General features: G+C 47.3%; 2 protein-coding genes across 11 annotated transcripts in view; one reads left to right on the top strand and one right to left on the bottom strand.

The window, feature by feature from the left end:
- SDCCAG8 (serologically defined colon cancer antigen 8) overlaps positions 1-16,056 on the top strand; it is a 256,242-nt gene extending 240,186 nt beyond the window's left edge. For 2 of the 5 annotated variants that reach the window (XR_002732368.1, XR_002732369.1), the window contains exons 17-19: positions 478-604; positions 1,503-1,644; positions 11,224-16,056. Coding sequence is in view for 2 of the 5 variants with exons in the window: in XM_023216160.1 (XP_023071928.1) it covers positions 478-604; positions 11,224-11,253 (157 nt within the window). In the remaining 3 variants the exon portion in view is untranslated. Of the gene's footprint in view, positions 1-477; positions 605-1,502; positions 1,645-11,223 lie in introns of those variants that run through there. The other 3 variants (XM_023216160.1, XM_023216158.1, XR_003309619.1) reach the window with 2 other exon arrangements.
- The window catches only part of AKT3 (AKT serine/threonine kinase 3), a 373,403-nt gene that overhangs the window by 2,363 nt on the left and 347,145 nt on the right, over positions 1-23,895 (bottom strand). For 2 of the 6 annotated variants that reach the window (XM_023216162.2, XM_023216167.1), the window contains 2 exons: positions 23,707-23,809; positions 11,192-16,764 (listed from right to left, as the gene is read on the bottom strand). In XM_023216162.2, the coding sequence (XP_023071930.1) occupies positions 16,679-16,764; positions 23,707-23,809 (189 nt within the window). In that variant the 3' untranslated portion in view covers positions 11,192-16,678. Of the gene's footprint in view, positions 1-1,618; positions 1,970-11,191; positions 16,765-23,706; positions 23,810-23,895 lie in introns of those variants that run through there. The other 4 variants (XR_002732370.3, XM_023216166.2, XM_023216163.3 and 1 more) reach the window with 4 other exon arrangements.

The raw sequence follows: 23,895 nt of genomic DNA, 5'->3' as shown, positions 1-23,895 counted from the left end.
TAGGATCTTTAAAGACATCTGGTCAGCGATGCCGGAGCTCGTGATTGACTGAGTGATTAATAATGGAAAACCCTTACTTCAGTGTTTCCACGGCCCTCACCCACTTCCCCAGCCCGGGCGGCCGTCTGCTCAGCCTGCCAGAGACCTTTCCAGCTGAACAATGGCGGCATTTAGGCCCCTCATCTTTGACCTCTACTTGTTAGTTCAAAGTTTCCTTTTTTCTTCCACTTACCCCACTGATCTGCGTGTTTTCTAATTGATAGCGTACTGAGATGGCTCCCAGTTCCCACGCACATTTGCTAGAATGTTACCTTCACACAGTGCGTACCACTGCTAGCCAGAGCCTGGCACCTCAGGGTCACTTACGGTCCTGCTTATGGTTCCCTAGCAGGGGCTTCCCCCAGATACACACAGCCCCTGGGCCTGTTGAAAGGCTGACGTTATCCCTCTTTAATTCTGCGGTGGATTTTTCTTCAGGCTAAGGCAGCTGGATAAGCACAGCCAGGCCACAGCCCAGCAGCTGGTGCAGCTCCTCAACAAGCAGAACCAGCTTCTCCTGGAGAGGCAGAGCCTGTCGGAAGAGGTGGACCGGCTGCGGACCCAGGTACTGTGCAGAACGCGGCGCAGGTGGGAGTCCGTGGGCGGGCTCACCCCTCCCAAGAACACGCGGGAGGCTACCGGTGGGTCTTTTATGCAGCTCAACAGGCCGGCTTTCCCACGGATCACATCGGTTAGCAGTAAGCTGGGCGGGAGGTCCTGACGACTGTGCTGGGCGGTGCAGGACCCAGAGAAGCGGAGCCATGCGCCCGCCCTGGTGAGGGGGTTAAAGTCCCTGCAGGTGAACAGACCCAGGCCCGCGAATGAACGAACCACACCAAGTGCCAAGCTGCGCCGTGCAGGCCGCGGAGGGTGCGAGAGCAGGGAGAAGTGGGAGGACGACCGTGGGCGGCAAAACAGGCTTTTTGGAGGAGGGTGGCCTTGAGCTGCCTCGGAAGGTCGTGTATGGTTTGAATTGGTTGAGGAAAGAGGTGTTCTCAATTAGCAAAGTCGTCTTGAATGGAATGCAGGCATCTTGTCCTGAATTAGCTGATTACTGGGCTACTATCTGGAGTGCTTGCAGAGCACCCGGCAGTGTTACACAGCACGCATGAATCCCCTTTACCCTGGAACAAGCAGGCGGTGCTGACATCATTGTCTCTATGTTTTAGATAGGGAAACCAAGGCCCAGACAAGCATTACAGCTGGGAGGTAGGGACACCACAAATGGAACCTAAGCCTGGCTCCACAGCCCAGGCTTTCCCCATTCAGGTGAGATCCAGGGCCACCAGCAGGAAAAAGGGAGGAAGGAAAGTGTCCGGTGAGTTTGGAACGCAGCCTGAAACCTCTTGTTTTCTAAATCGCTTCTCTGCCTGTTAGAGAGGCTGTGCATTTTGCCCCATCAAGCAGTTTGTTAGGATAATGAGGTGGTCCGGGGGCTGACCAAGGCCTCCGCCTTTCATTAGGATTGCACCCGGGTGCTCTGTGAGTGCCCTGGGACTTCAGGCAGTACGCGCTTGGAGTGATGAATAGGAAAAATGCATCTGGAAATGGAAACGAAGAGGAGTCTCATTCTCCTTACAAAATGACCCTGTGCTCAAGGAACCTGTAAGTACTGACTTTTCCCACTCAGCCCAAAATCCCTCTGCAAAACGTGTTCACAGGCAGTAAATGAGCACAGCCAGGCGCCAGGGAGCTAAGGCCTGGAGGTGGAAACGCCTCTGCTGTCCCCATGCTTCTGAGACTGCTCACCGGGACCGTGGGGGAGCAGGCTGCTCAAAGTCCTAGCCACAGTCGCACTGCCACTGCTAAGCTAGGAGGCGAGGCCTCACCTGGCGCGCTCCACGGCAGGGTCCTGGAACCTGAATTTCGCCAAGCTGGTGGGGTGATTCTGGAGGACACTACATTTTGAAAACCTTCGAAGTGTTTGGAGCTGGAAAGAACAGAGAATTATTCCAGTCTGTGTCACTGTGCTGAAGCCCCCACCCCCGCTTCGGACAAGTAACTTAAGCCTTTTTCCAGCCTCAGTGTCTCCTCTGCACAGTGGGCATGGTGCACGCCTGGCTTCACGGGCTACTGGGTGTGCTGAGTGCAGGCGGGATGCCCCACAGGCCCTGGGGCACACAGGCTGGCCACATGAGGGTGTTTCCTTTCTCCCTCCTCTTCACAGGGTCCTGGGAGAGGTTCAGGGAAGGCAGAGGCCTGCAGAGCAGCAGCCGTAGGACCAGCACCACTCCCCTGTCCTCTGCTTTCAGGATGACCGCCTCATCCTCCACCAGACCCAGCTCAGAACCCAGCCCTGTGGGCAGGTCCCCAGGGACGGCCCCAGCGGCACCTGCTTTAGGCCTGGCCAGCCAAAGGTCAGGGCCACTGGGGCCACTAGGTTTCCTGGCAGGTGACTAGGCTCTTGTCACATAGGAGGGAGGGACCGTGACTCCTGGCATGTGTGAATCTTTGGCCTCTAAAGCCAAGAACTCTGTCAGACCTCAGGTGTGGGGAGTCTTCCATGGAAGCTGAAGCACACGGCAGCTTCCTTTGGGCTCTGGACTAGGTCAGGAGAACGTGGGCTTTGCCTTTTAACTCCCCATCTGCCTGCTTTACAGCACACTTAGATCTTAACATGGATCACCCATGCTTCGAAGCCTCTTCCAGGGCTTTAAAAATCTGGTTATTGCCAAGTGAGTTGCAGAATTTTCACAAAATGCATTAAAAAAACCCCGAACCTCAAAAAATCCTCAGAAAAACTAGCAGGTCTTTCTTCTTTTGCCTGAAGCAGCAGCAATGCTTTGCCCATCCTGTGCTATCTGATACTGGCCCATCTGGCTCATCTCTAAAGCGGCCTTTCAGATTCAAATATTATACTTGGAGTTATTTTAATATGAACATGACAAAAGAAATTTGGTAGAGGGAATGTTGGCTTTCAGTTGCAAATACTAGTGGTCAGAGAGGAGGCAGGGATCCAGGTTTGCAAGCGCTCTGCGGAATATCTAAACCCAGAGCCCGCTTTTTCTGGCTAAGCCTGGCCTTCGCCTCTAGGTAGGGGCTGTCAGTGGGCTTCAGCCCCTGCAATGCCTTCTTGTCACGGAATCAGCGTGTGAGTTAGGCTTCTGCTGAGCCGTGCTGTGAGCGAGGCTGCTGTAGGTTCAAGCAGGTATTTTGGAGGAGGTGTCGCCTGAGGGCTCTGGAGTGCTCAGCCAGCCTCTCTGTTTTCCTGGAGTGGCCTGCGGGTCCAGATCTTGGGCAGCTGAGGTTAGAGCTGTCCTCATGTCCGGGTTAGAGACGGTTTAACTAAAGGCTTCCATTTTCTCAGCCTGGATGAGTTAAGCTTAACTTAATTTTGCATGTCTAACTCTAACCATCTCTGTCCACTTAATACCCAGAAGAGAATGGGTCGGGCAGCGGTTCCAAAGCAAAGTCCACCCCTTTCCTTCACTCCCTGTCCTGGGTCCTGAGCCCCGCTGCCCCTGGTGGTGGGGCTCAGGCTGGCCTGTGGCCTCCGACAGCAAGTGTCTAGCCTGTTAGCAGGCTTCATTATTCTAACTTCTTTCTGCTTGAATTCTGAAACACTCACAACGACATGGCTGGCAGAGGGAGCCCCTGGTAGTGGTAGCTACCACACGGATGCTTTTGGCCACGAGACCTGCCATCCTTCCCGCTTCCCTCCCCGGGGCTGTCTGCGGCGGGCGGGGCCCAGGCCACTGGCTACAGCTCTTGGCTCATGGCTTGGCTTGTGCTTTGTTTTGTTTTTTGAGACGGAGTCTCGCTCTGTCACCTAGACTGGACTGGAGTACAGTGGTGCTATCTCTGCTCACTACAACCTCCGCCTCCCAGGTTCAAGTGATTCTCCTGCCTCAGGCTCCCAAGTAGTTGGGTTTACAGGCACCCACCACCATGCCCAGCTAATTTTTTGGTATTTTTAGTAGAAACGGAGTTTCACCATGTTGGCCAGACTGGTCTCGAACTCCTGACCTCAGATGATCCGCCCACCTCAGCCTCCTAAAGTGCTGGGATTAAAGGCATGAGCCACTGCGCCCAGCTGTGTTTCTTTTGAGATGAGTTTTTTTCTTGTCACCCAGGCTGGAGTGCAGTGGCATGGCCTTGGCTCAGTGCAACCTCCGCCTCCTGGGTTCAAGCGATTCTCCTGCCTCATCCTCTCAAGTAGCTGGGATTACAGGCGCCCACCACCACACCGGGCTAATTTTGTGTTTTTAGTAAAGACTGGGTTTCTCCATGTTGGCCAGGCTGGTCTCGAACTCCTGACCTCAGGTGATCTGCCCACCTTTGCCTCCCAAAGTGCTGGCATTACAGGCGTGAGCCACTGTGCCCAGCCTCTTGGCTTGTTCTTAGTTTTGGGTGACTACAAATAATGGCATTATTGATCTCCTGCCTCACCCAGGGGAAACAACTTCAAGAAAATGGCTTTTAGATGTCATGAAATGGCTCTTTCTTCTCCTTGTGGAGAACAGACATTGAAGCATTTGCCCAGCTTTGCCTAGATGCAGTTCCCTGCACTCTGTATTGCGAGAGGGTCAGGGCCTCCAGAGAGACACTCTGGCCTGTCTTTTGTTTGAAACTGGGTAGTCACACTCTCACCTCTTCTTGAGAGGCAGGCCCTGGCTATGGGAGGCTGAAACCTTGGTGTGGGGGTGGGGGGGAGGGGATTCGGGGGGAGGTCCGTGGGTCTTGGGGAAGTCTGGGCAGGGCCTGACAGCTGGGAGCAGGGTCAGGGGTCTGCAACCTAGAGCCTGGGGGCTCTAACATCTGGCTAGGAAGGTTGGAGCCGGCTGGTGAGGAAATAAGAGTCTTGGGGAGAATGGCATCTGGGAGAGGGGAAAACAGAAATTATCTGTCCGCTTAGAGGATGGTCTCAAGCATCAAGCTGATTTTCTGTGTCTGCGTGCTTATTTGGTAATGAATACGGTCTCAGCTGACTTGCATTTTCTGATGGCCGTCATACCCTAAGTAGGCTGCTTGGTTCTGTCTGCAGTGTTCAGTCTGGGGAGCGATTCCCTTTTAGTCCCTCATATGAATCACTTACAGTTTAGAAAACAGAGTCGGAAACTGACTTGTCAGTGGTTAATCAGTTGGCCCTATGACTTTTAAGCATTCTTGGCAGTGAATTTACTTTCTAATTTGATTTAAACTTGTACATGGATCCAGCAGCCATATGTGATTATATTCAAGATCATCGACATTATCTCATTATACCAAAGGACTCATAGAAGAGAGCCGAAAACAAGCAGGGGACGCAGAGACACAGAAGATGATGAAGGAGGAAAGGCCCATTGCGATTGGAAGCAAAGGGAGAAGGGAGGCTCTAGAAAAGTGACAGCTCTAGGGGCCAGCACTCCCTGCTGGGGAGGCCTGTCTGCAAGGCAGAGCTGCTGCAGGCTGCCCATGTGAGGCCTTGGAGGTGTCACCTAATTTACTGTGGTCCTTCCAGGAGCCCTGGGGGCCTCGCCCAGCTGACTTAGGAGCTACCACAAAGTTAGCTACCTGTAAGACAGATGGTGCTTGAATAGAACAGCAAATACACTGAATAAAATAAATTAAAAAGCCTCCTCCTGAACCAAGATTTTTTGGAAAGAATTCTAAATAGATGAAAACAAACAATTTGATTTCAACCAAATTGTTGTTTTTTTGTTTTTATCCTGATTTTCACCCGAATTGTCAGTCTCAAAAATAAACACTGATACATTCCCAGAAAATATTTTTCAAATAAAAACTGACTCTGTTAAAGTTTGCCCTGATTCTTTCAAAACTGTGTACAAGACACTGTCAACCAAAGTGACTTGCATATTTTTTTAAATAAACTTGAACATATGCAGCTAAAATGTCATTAACTCCCTGCTGCCTGAGTGTTTTTAAAGATGACACGAGACCCCGGGTGCTGCGTGTCTAACATAAGCATCTCGCGACCTTCGGCGAAACTTCCCCAGACACCTCCAAGAGCAGAGAGTTAAACTTTGTGTTTTTTGACTGAGCACCCTGTGTCTAATATTGAAAAGCGCACAGGGCTTCATTTTAGCCAGACTTGCTCTTCCGTTAGCAGTTCACTTTGTCCAAGAGTGAGTACTTTCAGAATGAGAATCATGGGAGAAAAGTACATTGAATTTTATATTCCTTCAGATACATTTGTTCTACTTATTGCTTCCTGAGTCAGACATTACATTTTGCAATATAAATTCACAATCAAGATTTTAAAGGGAGCTAAATATTTTAATCCAATTAGACAAGTGAACAAAACACTGAATATTACATGTAGTGTAGATCAGTGGTTCTTGCCTTTAAAAGACTGTAATTCCGTCACATTACAACCCCAAATGTCAGTGTTGTCTTTATTTTTAACACTTTCAAACATGAGGCAGCCAGAGGCTCCACTCTCTGCTGTTGGTGACACTGTCTGTCCTTTGGGAATTCTTAAAATCTATTTACCATGGAAACATGGTTCATATAAAACACAGACCTGCCTGTGTGGAGAGGAAGTTCTGATGACTCAGGGGACTTGAGAAAGCTGGAAGATGACAAACTCAGACCCCATGGTTAGGAAGGAACGCTTGGGCTCGGGTGCACCCTGGGGAGGAGGCAGCACCTCAGAGCCAGGACCTCCACCCCAGCCTCCTGTGTGCGGGGGCCTCCCTCTCCCCCTCAAGTCCAGCTAGAGATGCTGTCTTATGGAAAGTCCCACTTCGTGTCTGCAAGGCGGCCTTCTCTGTGGCTACCTTACCGTTTCTCTGGTTCCTTTCTCAGAGCCCAGAAGCAGCACAGCCAAGGCCTGCCGTGGAAGGGAAGGAAGGCTTTGAACTCTGACTGCCGTGTGGCTGCTGTTGTCAGAGGCCCAGCTGGGCAGCCAGGAGGGAAGAGTGGCCGCTGCCCTGGGATGGCCTTAACCATGAGCTCCTGCCCTGCTTTGCAGCTGACAGAGCAAGGTTCCTGGACAGCCTGACCTGGAGGGGATGAGGCCCCTCAGCGAGAACCTCAGCCACGGTGCTGGGGACAGCAGGGCCGCGGGGGCCTGAAGGTGGCCGAGCGCCCCTCAGCTCTGTAGAGGGATACTCCCTTCTAACAGCTGGGCGGTCCTGCTCGAAGGCTGTGCTTCCACAGCGTTCTGCCCAGCGTGCTGAGGGCACCTCTCCTCACTGCATTGGTGGCAAGCCAGAGCTCACGTGGCTTCTTGCATCCAGGTTTCCTGCCCAATTTGGCAGCTGAATTCCGTAGATATCAAAGTGGTTCCCCCTCGTCTGCTAGAACAAGCAGGAGAGTCCTGCATGGGAGTCTGGACTCTGAGGCCAAACTGCCTGGGTTCCAATCTCAGCTCTGCGTCGCTTCAGAGACATGTGTTAGCTTCCATGTCACTTGATTTCTGGCAGAGAAAAAGAAAAAAGAACCAGCTTCCCTTTAAAAGGAAGTGCCTGATATCACCCAGAGCCCAGCACGGATGGTTATGAAACCAGCAGGATTAGTGCTGAGATCATTGTGGGCTTGAAAGGGCCATTTGAGATAAATAGCCATTTTGTACATAGAAAAATAAGGCTCAGAGAAATGAAGTGAATGGAATTGGGAAGTGGCTGGGCAGGGAAATGAACTTCTTCTCAGGCCACAGGATGTGTGGATGGGGGCAGGTACCCGAGCGGGTGTGGGCGGAGCCGGGCCTGGCTGGAACAGCTGCCGAGCCCCAGCCCTGGCGCCCAGAACATGAGGCGGAGGCGGGAGGCGAGCCACCAAGCGAGGCAGGGGCTGCCCTGGAGCTCTGTCAACTCAGGGCCAGCTTTGAAATGCCCCAGATGGAGATGGGGGGAGGGGTCTGCCCTCTCCAGTTACAAATGGAGGCTTTATTGCCAGACACACAAGGGACCAGGACCATGTTTTGACTTGGCCCAACAGAGAGAGCATGCCAGTGAGCAGAGCAGATAGCGGGGAGGGGAAGGGGACGTTACCTTCAGAAGGGCTGCCTAGAGCCACCCACAGAGAGAATGAAGTGGAAAGCCCGGGCAGGTCTCCCGTGAGCGGGGCGAGGGGTGCCACCATCTCCCCGGGCTGCCAACTCTGGCCTTTCTGGCTGGCTTGGGAACAAAGAGGCAGAAGAGGCTGGCTGGACCCCCACAGCGTGGTCGCCCGGGGAACAGTTCAGGTCACCCCGAGCAACTCATTTCTTACACTCAGAACTTATCAAACTTCAGAAATGAACGAGGCAGGGTTTGTGAAGACTCCCATAGGATTTAAAGTGAGAACAAAGCAAATGGGTTAGCAGCTGTGCGCCTGCAGATGGGGTGCGTTTCCACCACTGTGGACAGCACGGCAGGGGAGCAGTGGCCAGTGTGCTGCGGGGCAGCCACAGGAGGGTCACAGCAAGGGCCATGATGACAAATGGAAGGGCAGAAGGATGAGAGACACTGGCTGAGGGCTCACGTCCCACTGGCATACGCACGCGCTTCTTTCCTGGACAGCGAGACCACGGTCACTGTGGTGCTGGTGACAGGACTTTCTGGAGATAAGCATCACGGATATCCCTAATGGCAGATAAGCCAGATGTGGGCAGTAACTACGGCTTCTGTCCCGGGACGTGCTGCAGGGTCAGAGCAATGTGTGGTACTGAAGAGTCAGCAAAGGGAGGCGACAAAACGGTGAGCTCCTAGGACAGATTATCCAGCCCCCCAGTGCTGACTGAACGCTCACCGTGGGCCAGGCACGGCTGCAGGCACGGGGGCTTGCGCAGCGGACGGTGAGTTTGACAGTGTGAAAGTGGGGATGGGTATAGAGCTTCTCGCCTGAGCCGCACGAAATTCAAAGCCCGTGCAGACGGTCACGGCCGGTCTGCCGCAGGAAGGCATCAGGCTGACTTCCGTTAGTTCCTGGTGAGGCCCACACATCTGTCACTCCCGTGCAGGCCCACAGCATTAGGAGGTCACCTGAGTGCCAGCAGTGAGCAGCTCCGATAATGATAATTGCTAGGTGGCCTGGGAGCCCACAGGCATTATGTAGACTCATCATGAGAACTGCCTGTTTCCTGGAGCTTCTCAGAAAATTCCGTAACACGTTTTACTTTTATTTCAGGTTTTCACGCCTATTCTGTATTGTGCGTATGTGGGTGTGTTTTCTACCCAAAATTCAATTCTTTTTTTCATTTTTTTTTTAAGAGACACGGTCACGATCTGTCACCCAGGCTGCAGTGCAGTGGCACGATCATAGCTCACTGCAGCCTTGAATTCTGGGCTACAGCAATCCTCCTGCATCAGCCTTTTGAGTCCCTGGGACTACAGGTGTGCACCACCACACGTGGCTAATTTTTACAATTTTTCTGTAGAGATGAGGTCTTGCTATGTTGCCCAGGCTGGTCTCGAACTCCTGGACTCAAGCGATCCTAGTGCCTCAGCCTCCAAAGTGCTGGGATTATAGGTGTGGCCACTGTGCTCAGCTGAGAGTCGGGCTGTTTTTCTTTTGAAGTGTTATCTGTTGGGATTTATGCTTGCCCTTTTTGTATTCAGAGTCATCCTAGCATTTCTAAGGTTAGGAAGCCACTGCGTCAAGAGCGAGGCCACCAGGCCACCTGCCCTACGTGGCCAATCCACGGAGCAGGGGTGGAGGGCCATTCAAACCAGGCATTTAGCAGGACTGTGCTGGGTCAGTTCGATCAGCTGGCCTGGAAGGCAGGTCAGCTTGGTGCAAACCATGTGTTTGACGATCAGATTGCATTGGTGGCAGTCTCTGCTGTGAGCATCCCACTGAAGATAGAAGGGAGTCCCCTCTGCAATGCCAGGGCTCTCGGGCACAGTGCACGGGGTGGACTCCACATGGGCCACTCAGAAAGGGCCTGGAGAACAAAGCACCCTGTGGGCCCAGGAAATAGTCCACCTGGCTCCACAGGCCTGCGAGGGCCGTGTGCATCGGATGGCAGGTTTACTAGGAGGAGTGAGGCCTCCTGCCAGAGCCCCACCTGCATTCAGCCTGAGGCCAGGCCCCCCAGCTACTCTAACTACCCTGCTAAGACCACCCCACTACTCACAGACCTGTTCGAGAAACAGTTGTCCTCAGGGCCTCTCACACACTGGGAAACCTACTTGAAATGCAAACATTACTTTTTCTCATTTCTTATAAAAGGCAACGGGCTAATGTTCATATATTTCTCTTGAATGGAGATTCGGTTTCACTCACTGTCCTGTCTTGGAAATCCCCACATAATGACGGCTTAAAGTAGGTTGACAGAGTCGTCCCTTGGAGTCTAGCTTGGAAAGTCCTCACTGGGGAGGGGCAGGCCCACTTCTCTTTTTGGCAGACGGTTCCTAACTACAGAGGGACCAGATTGGGCGCCTGGCCCTGCAGCGCGTGCCAGTGTAACTGATGCGGAAACCGGGATTTGGAAACCATTGGCTTTCTCTGGCCTTGACACTCTAGAGGGCGAGGACTGGGGCCGTCACCTTCCCACACGGTGCACAGCAGAAACTCCAGCCATGTTTTGTGGAACACAACCGTTTCCAGTGGCTTCTGACTCTAGTTCCTGATGTGGTTTAAACTAATTTGGGCAGCCATGGCAGCAGAGGCCAGGAACAGTATTCAGTACTTTCTGAACTTGCGATTCTCCCCCAACCCAATTCGCATGAAGCAGCTTTGGAACATCTGTATCTGTGTAAAACTAAAGAGACCTCAGTACACCCAATCCCCTCTTCCAACACATGGGAGGTTTCGAGGTTTCCATGTGAAAATACTTTTTTATATGTGACAGTAAATCTGGAGATGTTTCAGCTTGTTTTGTTTCAGGAGGAATTTCTTAGGGGCACTTGGCCTACACCCTGTTTTTCTTCTGGAATTACCTGCTGTAAGGTCAGAACAATTTTCAGTAAACAGATTCTGGCACAAATCAATGTGTCCTTTCCTGGAGAGGAGAAGAGATGGCTCTCTGGCCATGTCCTAACACTAGACTGACCTTATTTAAGAGGCACGAGTGTCTGTTGTCTAGGTTGTTTTCAAATTTAACCCATTAAACCAGTTAACCTTATTTCGTATGTGACAAGGGCTTTGATGTGGACGAGATGAGGCACAAACTTTTCATATAATTTCCACATTTTTAGCAACAGGTTTTTTTTTCTCCAACAGTTTTCATCATAAAAGGTGACTAAACCAGCAAATGAGAAGACAAATCACATTGAAGAACGTGAGCTATTGAAACTTACTTTTTATTATTTTTTCCAGTTACCCAGCATGCCACAATCTGATTGCTGACCTGGATGGAACAGAGTGAAATAAATGATTTACAAAGAGATATATACATTCATCTGATTTAGACTTAATATGCCACAACGCACCACGACCTTCCCAGGGTGACACCGCCTCAGCCTGCAGGGGGGCTGGTCCTCATCAGCGCGTGCGCCATCCCTGCACGCAGCCGGGCTGGAGCTGGAGTCTGACTCCAGAGGAGCAGAGCTCCTGGTGTATGTTTTCAGAAATGGCTTGAAGTTACGTGATTCAATCTGCTCATTCGTATGCTAGGTTGTACATATGATTTTCAATAAATGAACTTTTTAAAGACTTGAGTTGTAATGTTTCCTTTTTATCTTGTAGTGATGAACAAAACACACCAAAAAGGCACATATTTTAACTAGGCCAAAGTATATTAAGGACCAAACTTTTTTTCCTGCCATTCATTTTTCTTTTCATGATCTATATAGCAATCATCCTTCACCTTTAATCAATGTCCCATCAGACTCCATTTTATGTATTGTCCTAATTTGCGCACAATCAATCAATCAGGAGACACCAGGAAGCACTATGCATTACTCTTTCCATTCTGTTAAACAACGAAAACAGACAAAAAAGCATCTTTGGCTCGGTGGTGTCAGATTTTTTTCTTCAATATGCAGTATTTGAGAGGAGCCTAAAAACGTACTTAGTGAAATTAGAAAATTTACTTAGAGTATATCAAATATCTATCTATCTGTACACAGATAATTATTTGTCTAAAATAGTATTTCTACTATACACAGTTAAGCCCTCAAATGCTTTAAAGTAATAAAAATGGACACTGGACATACTGTGTTGTATCTGAGAATGACAAACAACACTAAAGGCAAGGCTGCAGTTGGGACGGGTCCCTGACCTTCGGCTGCCCTGCTTGGCCAGCGAGCCATCATCCTCATCCCCATCGCAACACAGCGCTGATGTCACCATCCGCTCAGCCTTGCCTCTCAGAAGTGGTGTGGACTAGGCTTTGGAGGCGGTGGCATGATCTACACACACAGACCATTCGAATCTCTTGAGCGTGTAAAAGGCTCAAGCCTGAAACAGTAGAACTTCTATTCAGATTCAGAAGTTTTTCATCAAATGTGCTAGACATAAAGGCTGTCACATAAGATATTTTAATTGTCCTTAATTCTGATTTAGATATACTGTGAATAAATTATACAATATTCTAAAAATAGCACCTTTAAAGAATTATAGAGGTCACTTTATTTTAGCCTCCTGGATCTGTCAACCCCAGTGGTTTTGAGCGAAGAGCACATGTGGGAATGCTCTCAAATTTGGCTGTGTGACGTACACAAGCGCGCTTGACTCACTCTGGTCCCAAAAGCCATTCCTCTGTCTGGCTTCATCACAGGAGCAAAGCCAAGTTTCTACAATAGTAGCTTTATGAGGTAAAATCAGAAAAAGGCCCCATCCAGAATGATTCAACGTGAAGTCAGACTGCAGTCCAGCCGTCCTACCCATCTACATCACCCGTGTCTAAGTTTGTTCATTTGCCATGACATGTTAGAAATACACTCTAAGAAAGGAAGTATGCAGAGCAGTACATTATCAGGAAGACATTAATGACAAGCTACATTCCTTCAGATTCTGGGTCCAAACCATGGGTTGTATAGATGATGAGGGTCTGAATGTCTCCAAGGTCTGAGCCCTCCTCCATCCCTGGCTTCACAGAATATCCGTCCTAAATCCAGTGCTGAGAGTCAGCGTCTCCCCTCGGAAGCAGCCCTTCATCACAGTTTGCGTCACCGCACTACTACCGTTCCACTGAAGTAAAAATGAGCCCCTATGTGTGTCTGAGCTACAAGGAATTTGTATATTTTCCTGTCACATTTTATACAAAGTAGGCTAATACCAGCTGGGGCTATTAAAAATCTGTTTTCATTAAAGAAGATGTAATTTGGGGGGATCATAGAACCACATCCAACAACAAGAAACAGAGAAGTAGCAGATTGACATAGTGCTTTATTTAAGCTGTGTCTGCATGAAGGAAAATCATGTTCATCCCTATCATATACGTGTAAAAATACTAAGGATGTACAGTGTACAAAAACAGTTTCTCCTAGTTATTTCACATCCTCGCGGGCCATATACTTCAGGAAAGAGACAGTTTTAGTATGACCAACAGTAAGAGTAATACAGTTTCTTGGGTTTATAGTTGCATCTGCTTAAAATCCTTAACCAGATGACTAGATCTTGCACAGATCTAATGAAAGAACTAGCAAGGTCAAGAAATGTCACAAACTATAAAGCTACAGGGAGGTAATTCAATTACCAATTTAGAGGTTTTCTTTTTATTTAAATAAATACTTTACATTTCATGCTTGCCTGTAATGCACTACCAGGAGCAAGATGAGGAAATTCTACTGTGGACAGTACAAACAGTAGCAGCAAAGTGTGTACGTTGAGGTGTAATATAGAGACCCTGCAGTTAGTAAGGAAGGCCCTTACTTTTGTCCTCTAGGAGAAGCAAGTGGCCCCTGCAAGAACAGTCAGCTTGAAGAAGCTGGAAATCAGGGATGGGAAATGGAAAACAATACTTGAATAATGCTATGTAATTAGTGTAGAAAGCAAAGCTGAGCGTGACCCTGCCAACAATCCAAGCAGAAATGGCCAATTTCCTCCAAGATGGCTGCATTATGACAAGAAGTCAAGCTTCATGACAGTTAGTATGGGCTGGAGTCTGCAAAGTATGAACTGTATTCTCATAGAATGATTCCAGGTTTCAGGGTGTTCCACCTGCCAGAACCCAAAACTACAACTATGGGCGACACAAGGGAAGTTTCAGAAATCTCCCTGTACACACATTTCTGGTTTTCTAGTATTCCTCCATGGCAGCTGACAGATCTGGAAGTGAAAAGAGGGGATTCTCAAAATCAAAGCCAAGAAGACACCTTGTGTGACCCCAGTGGAGTCTCAGAGGGTGGAATGGAAGTGACCGAGCCCCAGGCATGTTTGGGGAGGGACTGAGAGCCAGTGTGAGGAGTGGCCCGACTGGGGCAATGTCAGTGCCAGTCATTACACTTTAGGAAGTGTCCTTGGCCAAGGTCACGGGAATCACTAAGATCTGGGGGAAAAAACCAAAACAACACAAAGCTATGTGCTTAGTGCATGGCGCTATGGTTTCCCTCCAGAGGAGTAAGTGCTCTGAACATCAGTCAGTCTCAGCTTCCTGCTCTTCCTCCCACCTGTTTCTTTCTTATACAATGGATGCAAGACAACTTAAAGAACATACCTTCTAGTCTACTTTTTTGTCAAAATGAAACATTCAACATAATTCCAAGTGAAAAAAAAAGAAGTAAGAATGAACTACCATTTACTGTAACTTCCTACTCAATACTAAGGATGAACTTCACTCAGGTAGAAATATGAAAAATAAGGAGAACATCGATGTCTGAATATGTCTTAGCTGCCTTAGTAAAATGCCCTTTAACCCCCGTCAGTCCCAGTGGCCCACCCACTGCCAGCAGTGGTTTTATAGCTATAAATCCACACTTCCAGCGTCAAGAGGCTAAGACATCTGCATATGAATATGATTCATCCTACTTAGAAAGTCACTTGCTCTTTCATACAATGCAATCATAATACTACATCACGCTGTAGTCTTCCATTTGGGAGCTGTCAGAGAGTTTAACTAAAATACATTTCCATGATCACTCCACGGAGTGGGATGGCCTTCTGCTTGCCGCAAGAACGGCCCCCAGCCCCTAGGACTTCATAGGCTGCTTTGGAAATTGTCAGCTCCTAGCACCAAAGGGTTTAATCTGAAGATCACCATTAATGAAGGAGAAAGATGAGGTTTGCATACATGTCCCCTTTCAGTGAGAAATGTTGGAATCTGGGGACATGAGTATATACAGAAAAAGAAAAGCTGGAGGTGTTCTCTTTTTTTGTTTTTTCCCTGATGGCTTAATTCAGTGATAAATGTACCATGATCCCAAGAAACACACCAGGTTCTTAGCCTTCACTGCCCACTTCCTAAATCCTCAAGATGTGTTCATTTTGCCATGTAAAGATCATTTCTTATCATCACTCAGGTCTCAATTTTCTTCATTACTTTTTGTTGCCAGGTCATCATAATGTTTCAATTCTTCAATGAGCAAACGTCAACAGCTATTTGTTTCATTAACCCCTTGGCATGGATAGTTGGGGATTTTCTCATTTTCAGTACCAAGGGGTTAAATGACAGCATCTCTTCTCCCAAAGCCAAATTCTAACCAATATATTCCATTTCAGAGCCTTATCGTTTTTTAACAGAGGAGAAAAAGTGCATGATTCTCATCAGCATGTACAATCCTTGCACATGGGTCAAAAGAAACTGCAGTAAGTCTATTTTATATAGGTTGGAGCTGCGTTTGCTGACATGACATACAATTCTCATCACTAAAAAATAAATACTACTGCAATATAAACAAAATCATAAAAGGACATTCAAAGTTTTAACATCTGAGAAAAAGCTAATTCACGTAGAACTGAAAGTAAAAAATTAAATAAGGCAAACACCTGTTTACCTTGGTGTACAAATTTTGGTGAAAAGCAGTATCATTATACCTGTCTACATTCTTCAGCCATCAGAGGTGATAAATGTCAAGAAGGAAAAAAGGTTTCCAAGCACGGGGGAAAGATGCTCTCTGGCGCAAACTGCTTCATAAGACCCTGTAAGTGACCTTGGCTGTGCATGTGCCTTCATTTCTTGGTAGAACAGTGTTCACTGGCTCATGATTGCCCGGGAGTCTCCACATCCACATGTGATATGGGCTTCTTCTACAGTATCCACCAGGAATTAAAAAAAATATATATATATATCTATATATCCCAACAGTTGTTCAGTCCTTCTACCAAATGCTTCCTAATCAATTCCAGCCACAGCTTAGTGATATATACCTACTTCACGCATGGATCTGATGTGCTTTACATATGCACGCCACCACCCTTCCACAATTGCTTGTTCTGAATTGATAAACTATATCTTCTTAATCTAGTTAGATTTTCTCTTCTAGAAAGTTAAAAAATGTACCTAGAATCAGTGTATCTCATTAAGCCTTCACTGAGGGAAAAACTCAAAGATCAAAAGATGACAATTGGTGCACAAATGAACAATGGTGGGCTCATGACTTCCAAAGGCTGGAAAATTACTTCTGAAAGTTGCTATAATAGTAAGACAGTAGCAGCAACAGCATGAGACCTTAGACTGAGATACAATTTCATGCAAAAACAAAAACTGGAGTGTATTTGCGTGTATGTGTATTTTCATGAGGGTGAAAGGTGGCGAGGGGTGAAGACCCTTGGCTGGTCTGGGATGTCGGAAGGTGCCCCTGCTATGTGTAAGAGCTAGGACTGGTGATGTCCAGGAATCATTTTCAGTAATAAATTGAAGATGACAGTGAAGTAGCAGAATGAAAGAGACTTATTCTCGTCCACTTGCAGAGTAGGAGAACTGAGGGAAATGCGGCCGCCTCTCATTGTCCATGCAGTCCATACCATCCTCCTCATCTGTGGGCAGGAAACATCTATTTTAATTTTACATTTAGTTTTTGCAACATTATCTCTGGTCTATGTTTTGTAAACTCTGAACATAGGAAAGATGAACAGAGGCAACAGCTCCCATAAACTTGTGTGTATCGATAAGCTATACAGTAATTAGACTTCAGAAACATCTGATTTTCAGAAATACATAGTCTATGAAGAAATAATACTATAGAATCATCTCTTAAGACATCAAAATTTCAAGACTCAATGAAACAGTGAAAACAACGGTATTGAAGAAAACAGAAGGGTTTCAGAAGGAGCAGTCTTCAGTAACCTTTCGTTTCATGTAACCACATATATCGAATTTGCAAGTCAGTGAAACCCACAGCATCCAAAGTCTGTATAGAATCCATCATCAAATGTCTTCAAGTGCTTGTATTTTTTCTTTGTGAGGCTTTAAGTACAATTGTAAAATAAAGCTTCCTATGAAATGTTATTCAAATCTAACATCTGGCTTAACTCACCTTTCCCAATTTCCCTGTGATAAAACTTTAGCATGAAGGGGCTAAGTGAAAGAAAAAGAGGGAAGGATGTCAACGTCTGAGGCCTGGCTCATCAGGAAATAACCGAAGAGACTTGAAAGGCATCAAAACAGGCCGCTTACAATCACAGTGTTCCTCCTCTCAGCTTTCCTGGTTTTCTGTATTTCAAAGATCACAGATGATCAGCACCCTCTTCTCCTAAGTGTCCTGTGATGACTGACAGTCCTGTGCTGTCGGAAGCTCTTCCTGATATGTGGCCATACGGTCAGCCACTCAGTCAACGTGCACTCCCACACATCTGCTCTGGGCTGAGCACCCATCAGGCCCATGGACTGCAGAACTCTGAACGAAGCTCCCAAGGACCCCGGACTCACAGTCTCCTGGGGGAGGTGCCATTTTAAATCCCCCGTGCTCTCCTCTAAGCTTAATTATATGCTGTCCTGCAATGGAAATCAGTGAATCTTTCCAATACTCAACCCTTTTCAAGCAAAATAATTCAGTTTCCTCAAACCCATATAGGAAGCACATTACCAATTTTTAAAAAATATTCTAACCTCTCCAGGGAGCATCAGCTGGACGTGGGTGTAAACAAAGAAAGCATACAGGCCAGATCCCACTGCACTGAGGCTCTGACTCTGTCACCCTGAAGAGGAGGATGCTCTGCCTTTGTCTGAAGAATAAACACTTCCATTCTTGTCTCACTGTTTTTCTTTTCTGTATCCCACTCTTAATGCAGAAGATTCTAAGAAATGGGATTCAAGCTGTCATTAGCCCAAATGTTGGACCCCTAATGTATCAGAAGATATCCTTGCATGAGGTGAGAACTGATCCATCTAGAAGCATTTGTGGCTCCCTGCTCTGTGAAAGACACCGAACTTGGAGGCCCTCTCTCCTTCTGCAAATAGACCACTGTAACTGCAGTCAGCATTTCTAGAAGGTATTGAGGTTTGGGGAAATCTCTACCTCCTTATAAAGTTATCGGTTCCAATATTTGTACCAAGCAAGTCACATGCATCTTTGCGATCAAACACCTTCAGCAGTTTTTTTAGCTCCAGTCAAAACGGAAGAAGCTGGGAATGATGGTGTGTCCGTGGTCGAGCCACAGAGTATAAACACTTTCTAGAGAATACAGGCAGCTAAAACTTTAATGTTCAGATTCTGACATGTGCCAATCACATTTCAAATAAACAATTTTCCTCACCAACAGCTTTATTTTGCTCAGTGTTTCTGCACAGCAAACATGCAGCTGGCTCTGGACAGCAGTGGGGAGCCTGGTGCCTGTCCTGCTCAGCCAGGAAGGGCAGGCGAGCTGCCTGGGTTCCTGGGGCCATGACCAGGACTCACTCTAGCCTGGCGAGGTTCAGCATCCAGGTTAGCCAGATGCTCCACAGGGGCAGGTGCTGGACACTCTTGGAAGAGGAGGGACTCTTGCTGGGTGTCAGCTAAGAACTGAGGGACAGCCTTCACTCTCACTTCAGTAACACATTCCTCACAATTCTGAATCTAGGAAATTTCACAGATACCCCTGAGGGCTCCAATCCTTGATATTCTTTAAAGCCAATGATCGCCCTTCCATCATTCCAGCCCTTTTCTGTTGTCAGGCTTGGTAACAATGAGGTGTGAACATCTGATCATGGCCCTAAAAGAGCTGAGAGCCTGGGCAGGATGGTGGGAGGGGAGCTGGAGGAAGTGGCAGCTGACTCTGAGTGGAAGCCTGTCAATGTACACAAGTTAGTTCCTGCTGTGAGAGGCTGAGGCTGTGCATAGGGAATAGTGATGATAATGAGCAAAAAAAAAAAAAAAAAACACTTATCTGGAAAAAGAAGACCATGATCAACTCTACATGCTACACCCCTTGAATCCCTGCACCCAAGGAACATCAGTTGCCTGATTTTCTTAGAAGATTTAACAAACGTCATTATATGGCAGTAAAAGCGACCAGATCTCAAAGAAACCCTCTTTTTCTGTAAGGGGAAGGCGGAGGACCATCAATGGCAATAACGAAAGATGACACATTCCCAAATCTGTTCCATTATGAATGTCAGTGAGGACAATCTGGCATGTCACTGCAGCTGTTTGTAGAAAATGGAACATTTTGCCTTTCTAACTGCTGATTTGTTCTGAACAATAACTGTCCTCTGTTTTGGACCAGCAAGGTGGCAAGTGGGAAGACAACTGCTGACGACGGCGCTGCCCTGGGCTCTGGGCACCGAGCCCTCTGTGCATTAGCAGCGAGGGAGCTGCAGTGGTTTCCTACCAGTTCAACTTTTCTTACCAGTGGAACTATTCAAAGCGGCAAGAAAAAGGTTATGTTCAATGTAATCACCATTTTAAGGTTTCACTGATTCTCATTTTTATCTGCCCCTTAAGGGAATCTAGGATGGATCCAGGAACTGTCAAACTAAAAACACTGCCCCTTTGCCCTAGAAGAATCCAGAAGCTGCAGTTCACCACTATCGAGGCTGCTCCCCTAAGCCCGGAAGCCCAGGGCCCCGAGGCTGCTGAGCCACACAGACAGCAGGAGCGGCTGCTGAACAGAGGTGCCTACGGGTGCGTCGATGCTAGTCTTTGCCTGGGCACACTCTGCTGAGTGCGCTGAGCTCTTTCATCTGACTTTCCTTTCTACAGAGGTCCTGAATAGGGAAAACCACAGTAAGTCCACAGCGCTCTCCCCACCCTCAATTGTGGGGTGCCCTGTCAAACACAGATGACACTGCTGGGCTCTCGTTTCCATACTGTCCAGGGCCCAGGAGCAGGGCAGGACCACACCCCATTTCTGACACCCACAAAAGCCAGACTTTTTTTTTTAAAGACAGAGCCTTGCACTGTTGTGATCTCAGCTCAATGCAGCTTCTGCCTCCTGGGTTCAAGTGATTCTCCTGCCTCAGCCTCCCGAGTAGCTGGAATCACATGCATGCAGCACCACGCCTGGCTAATTTTTGTATTTTTTTGTAGAGACGGGGTTTCACCATGTTGGCCAGGCTGGTCAGACTCCTCCTGACCTCAAGTGATCCACTCGCCTCGGCCTCCTCAAGTGCTGGGATTACAGGTGTGCACCACTGTGCCTAGACAAAAAGCCAGACTTTTGTGGGCTGACAACTGCAGGTGGATTTTGATAACCATCTTGGAAGTTACTACAATGTACAGGCTTCATAAGTATCTCTGTCTCAATCTAGAAGTGAACCTATGATCGTTTAAAGACACCAAGGCTGTAGGGCTTTTACAGCATGACCCATGTCTGAAAGGACATATGTTATTTAATAACGGAGTTGCTGTTAGTGGTAAAATATGACATGCCAGGAAAAACATTCTTGATGGCTTTTATATTGCTGATTAATGAAGCCAAGGAACTAGGTTCAAATTATGTTCTAGAAACTGTGCTGGGGGACTTCTAACACTTTCTAACATTTCAGTCTCATTTTAGAAGTCCTAGAAATTGAGCAATAAAATGCAAACTAACAACAAATTCTCATCAGGACAAGTGCCCCATGGGTGTGGTATAAGGAATAAGGCAGGTAAGATGAATTTCGAAGAGATTCTGGTCCTTGAAAGCTAGGGCTTTGAAATTCAAGTCAATCATGAAAAAATAACTGACTAAGAGGCATATACAACAGTTTCTAATTGACCTTATTTGTAACCAAATCCATTTTGATTTGCTCTGGTCTTTCTAGTCCCACATTTCCAAGCACAGCATTAGTTGGCCCTGTCCGCCGGCCCTCCACTACGCCGCTCCTGCAGCCAGGCGCCCGCTGGGTCGGGCCTATCGTCCCCCGAAATGGACTGGACCACAGCACAGAGTAATACTATGGACTAACCAATCTGGTGCTTGAGCAGAATTGAAAATAGGGTGATTCAAATTTGCAGAACTCTCGGTGCCTCTCCTACATTTCTCAGGCACACAGGGGGACAAAAACAGGCCACCGAGAGAGTATCAGCCCTGCTCCCCGCTTTTGCAGAGGACAAAGTGACCGGCCATCACCCAGAGCTGTAAGGGGCAGAGGCAGGACACAAGACGGCTTCCCCAGGTCTGAGTCCTGGGCTTTTTCAGCCTCACCCTGGGTCCCAAATTGGAATTTCACTTTTAGCTTTCTGAAGTAAAATATCTACTCCTGATATGTTAGAGCCTTCTTATTTCTATGGCTTCCAAAATAACGTATTTACTTGCTCTAAAGAGTACGCAAATGCCAAATGCTCTATTTAAGAATAGAAACTTTCTCAAAGAGGCTAAGACTGAGGACAGAGACCTGTCAGGACCTTTCCAATGTCTGCTTTGGATATTCAGAGGGAGGCACACCTGGGTGTCCTCCCAGCTCTGCAGTTCCTAGGCCCTCACCATATTCTGTTTGTTTATGCACCTAGCAAGTATTATTGAATATGCACACTGTGCCAGGCATCTAACTAGGAGCTTGGGCTAACAACGAATGAGACAAACTAGATCCTTCCTCTCCAACCCACTGCACGTTAGTGGTGGAAAGAGACACTAAGCAAACACACAGAAAAATACCAGCAAGTAAAGGTGCCAGTGTAGAGAATGAAGGCTGGGAGGGAGCATTGTCAGACTGATGTTCTTCAGACCAGGAGGTCAAAGACGGTTCTCTGATGGAACGACACGCAGGCTTAGCGCTGAAGGCCAAGAAGGAGCCGCCCGTGTAGGATCAGGGAAGAAGAGCCTTTCAGGCAGGGACACCATAAATACTGGACCCAGAGCCTGAGGCACGGTGACCTGCGGCATGTTCAAGGTGTGGCTGGAACCAGGGACAGCGGGGAAGACGGAACAGGACGAGCTCAGAGAGGCGGCCAGAGCCCAGACCAGTCAGTGCTATGCAAACCAGTGTGAGCAAACTGGATTCAGAGTGCAGTGGAAGGCCCTGGAAGGTTTTAAGCAGAGGAATGGTGTGGTCTGATCACAGTCAGGATTACATCCAAATGAAAGGGCCTAGCAAAGGCTCTATGGCAGGAACTGCCCATGGGCGGATCCAAAAACTCACTGGTGTTACCCAGCGTTTTGGACAATTCTAATGCCACAGTCCATGCTGGGGACAGAGGCCAAGGCTTATGCCCATTATTTCTACTCAGCCCTGAGCTACTTGCCCATGACTCCACAGGCTTTCCAACACTGTCTGTCAGTGACTCTTAGTGATTCTAAAATTCTAGCAATGGCATAAGACTGAGTGGAAACTCTGCCTCACCACAGGATAGACCATGAGTAGCTCACTTCAATGTATTGGTATTTCACAACTTAGCCTGGACATCGGTCAAGTTGGTAAGCCCTGCTCCTGACTATGGCTGACCCAACTTCAGGACCTGGAGTACTTTAACTTTATGTGAATCTAAAGAAAGAAAAGCGCACACACACAATTATATCTTCACTTTCAGGGTGTTCACAGTCCCCTTGTCGCTAGACCATGGTCCCCAGATTAAGACCTCTTGGCCCACACGACCCCTTGTTTGCCTCTTGACAGGAGAATCTGTCGTCGCCTGTGACCATGTTGGGCACAGCATTAGCCTCCAACCTCCCCTCTCCCGGACACTGAGTCCACATCAGCACAATTGATGAATCTGCCTCTGAAAAAGGAATGAGGAGAGAAGACATATAGGAAAGGAATCGAAAAGAAAAGGGGAGAAAAACTATGATGGGAACCAAAAAATGTGTGACTTGAAGCATCCTTGCAGCTCTCCAAATATTGCCCTGAAACGCAATCGTATTCGCATTCCTAAGTTAGTGATGATACACACAGACCTCTGTCAGCATGAAAATGTTTATCAATTATGTCTGATCACCTTTTCCTCATTACAGCTCCACTTCTTTATGGTATTTCTCTAAGTGTGAGACATACTACTGTATATGAATTGACTTGTAGTGGTACATGAACACACAGTTTTCAAAAATATGTAATTTATATGTATCCAAAAGAACCAGCAAACTAAATTATGTCCTTACAGATAATGCTATTTAAGAGAGAGCGAGGTAAAAAGGAGTGACTCTAAGTGAATTTTAAAACTATTAAGTAAGTAGGAGGCCAGAATTGGCCAAATTCTGAAGGTGACGTGGGAATGAACGAAGTCTAGAACAGAGGGCAGTCTCTATTTCACAATTGTTTCAGTTGGTGTCAAAAGAATCTTTTGGAGAACAGTAAGGAAGGGCTAGTCTGTAATTTCATCTACAATTCTCTACATATAATTTATCCTACCCAGAAAAGCATTTCTTGCAGTCCTTTGATATTACCTGTCTTTTGATATTTCCAGTGGGAACTCAATGTTCTTACATTCAATTCAATATTCAATATTCTTAAATAGAATGGAGTAAGTCACTGTGGAATCTGATCTTGAAAATATCAGATGAGTTTTTAGAAGACTGTTTTCTTCAATTACATTAGAAGAAATTATATTAGAAATTTATCAACTGCCTTCTAAATTTACTTACATTTTTCAGGTGGTGTTATTGTAATAGTCTGAGCTGTAAATTCTTCATCAAAATATCTAGTATCTGTCTCAGATGTTACTTGAGGTTTAAAAGGAGGTACAAGCTGTAAAAAGAAAGAAAAAGAGTTTTATTAACTGATTTCAATTCAGGAAAATTCCTTTCTAGGAAAAAAGCAGAGAGCACGTAGTT

This window comes from Piliocolobus tephrosceles, chromosome 1, assembly GCF_002776525.5.
Source record: "Piliocolobus tephrosceles isolate RC106 chromosome 1, ASM277652v3, whole genome shotgun sequence".
Lineage (NCBI taxonomy): Eukaryota > Metazoa > Chordata > Mammalia > Primates > Cercopithecidae > Piliocolobus > Piliocolobus tephrosceles.
This window is presented reverse-complemented; position numbering and strand designations above follow the sequence as displayed.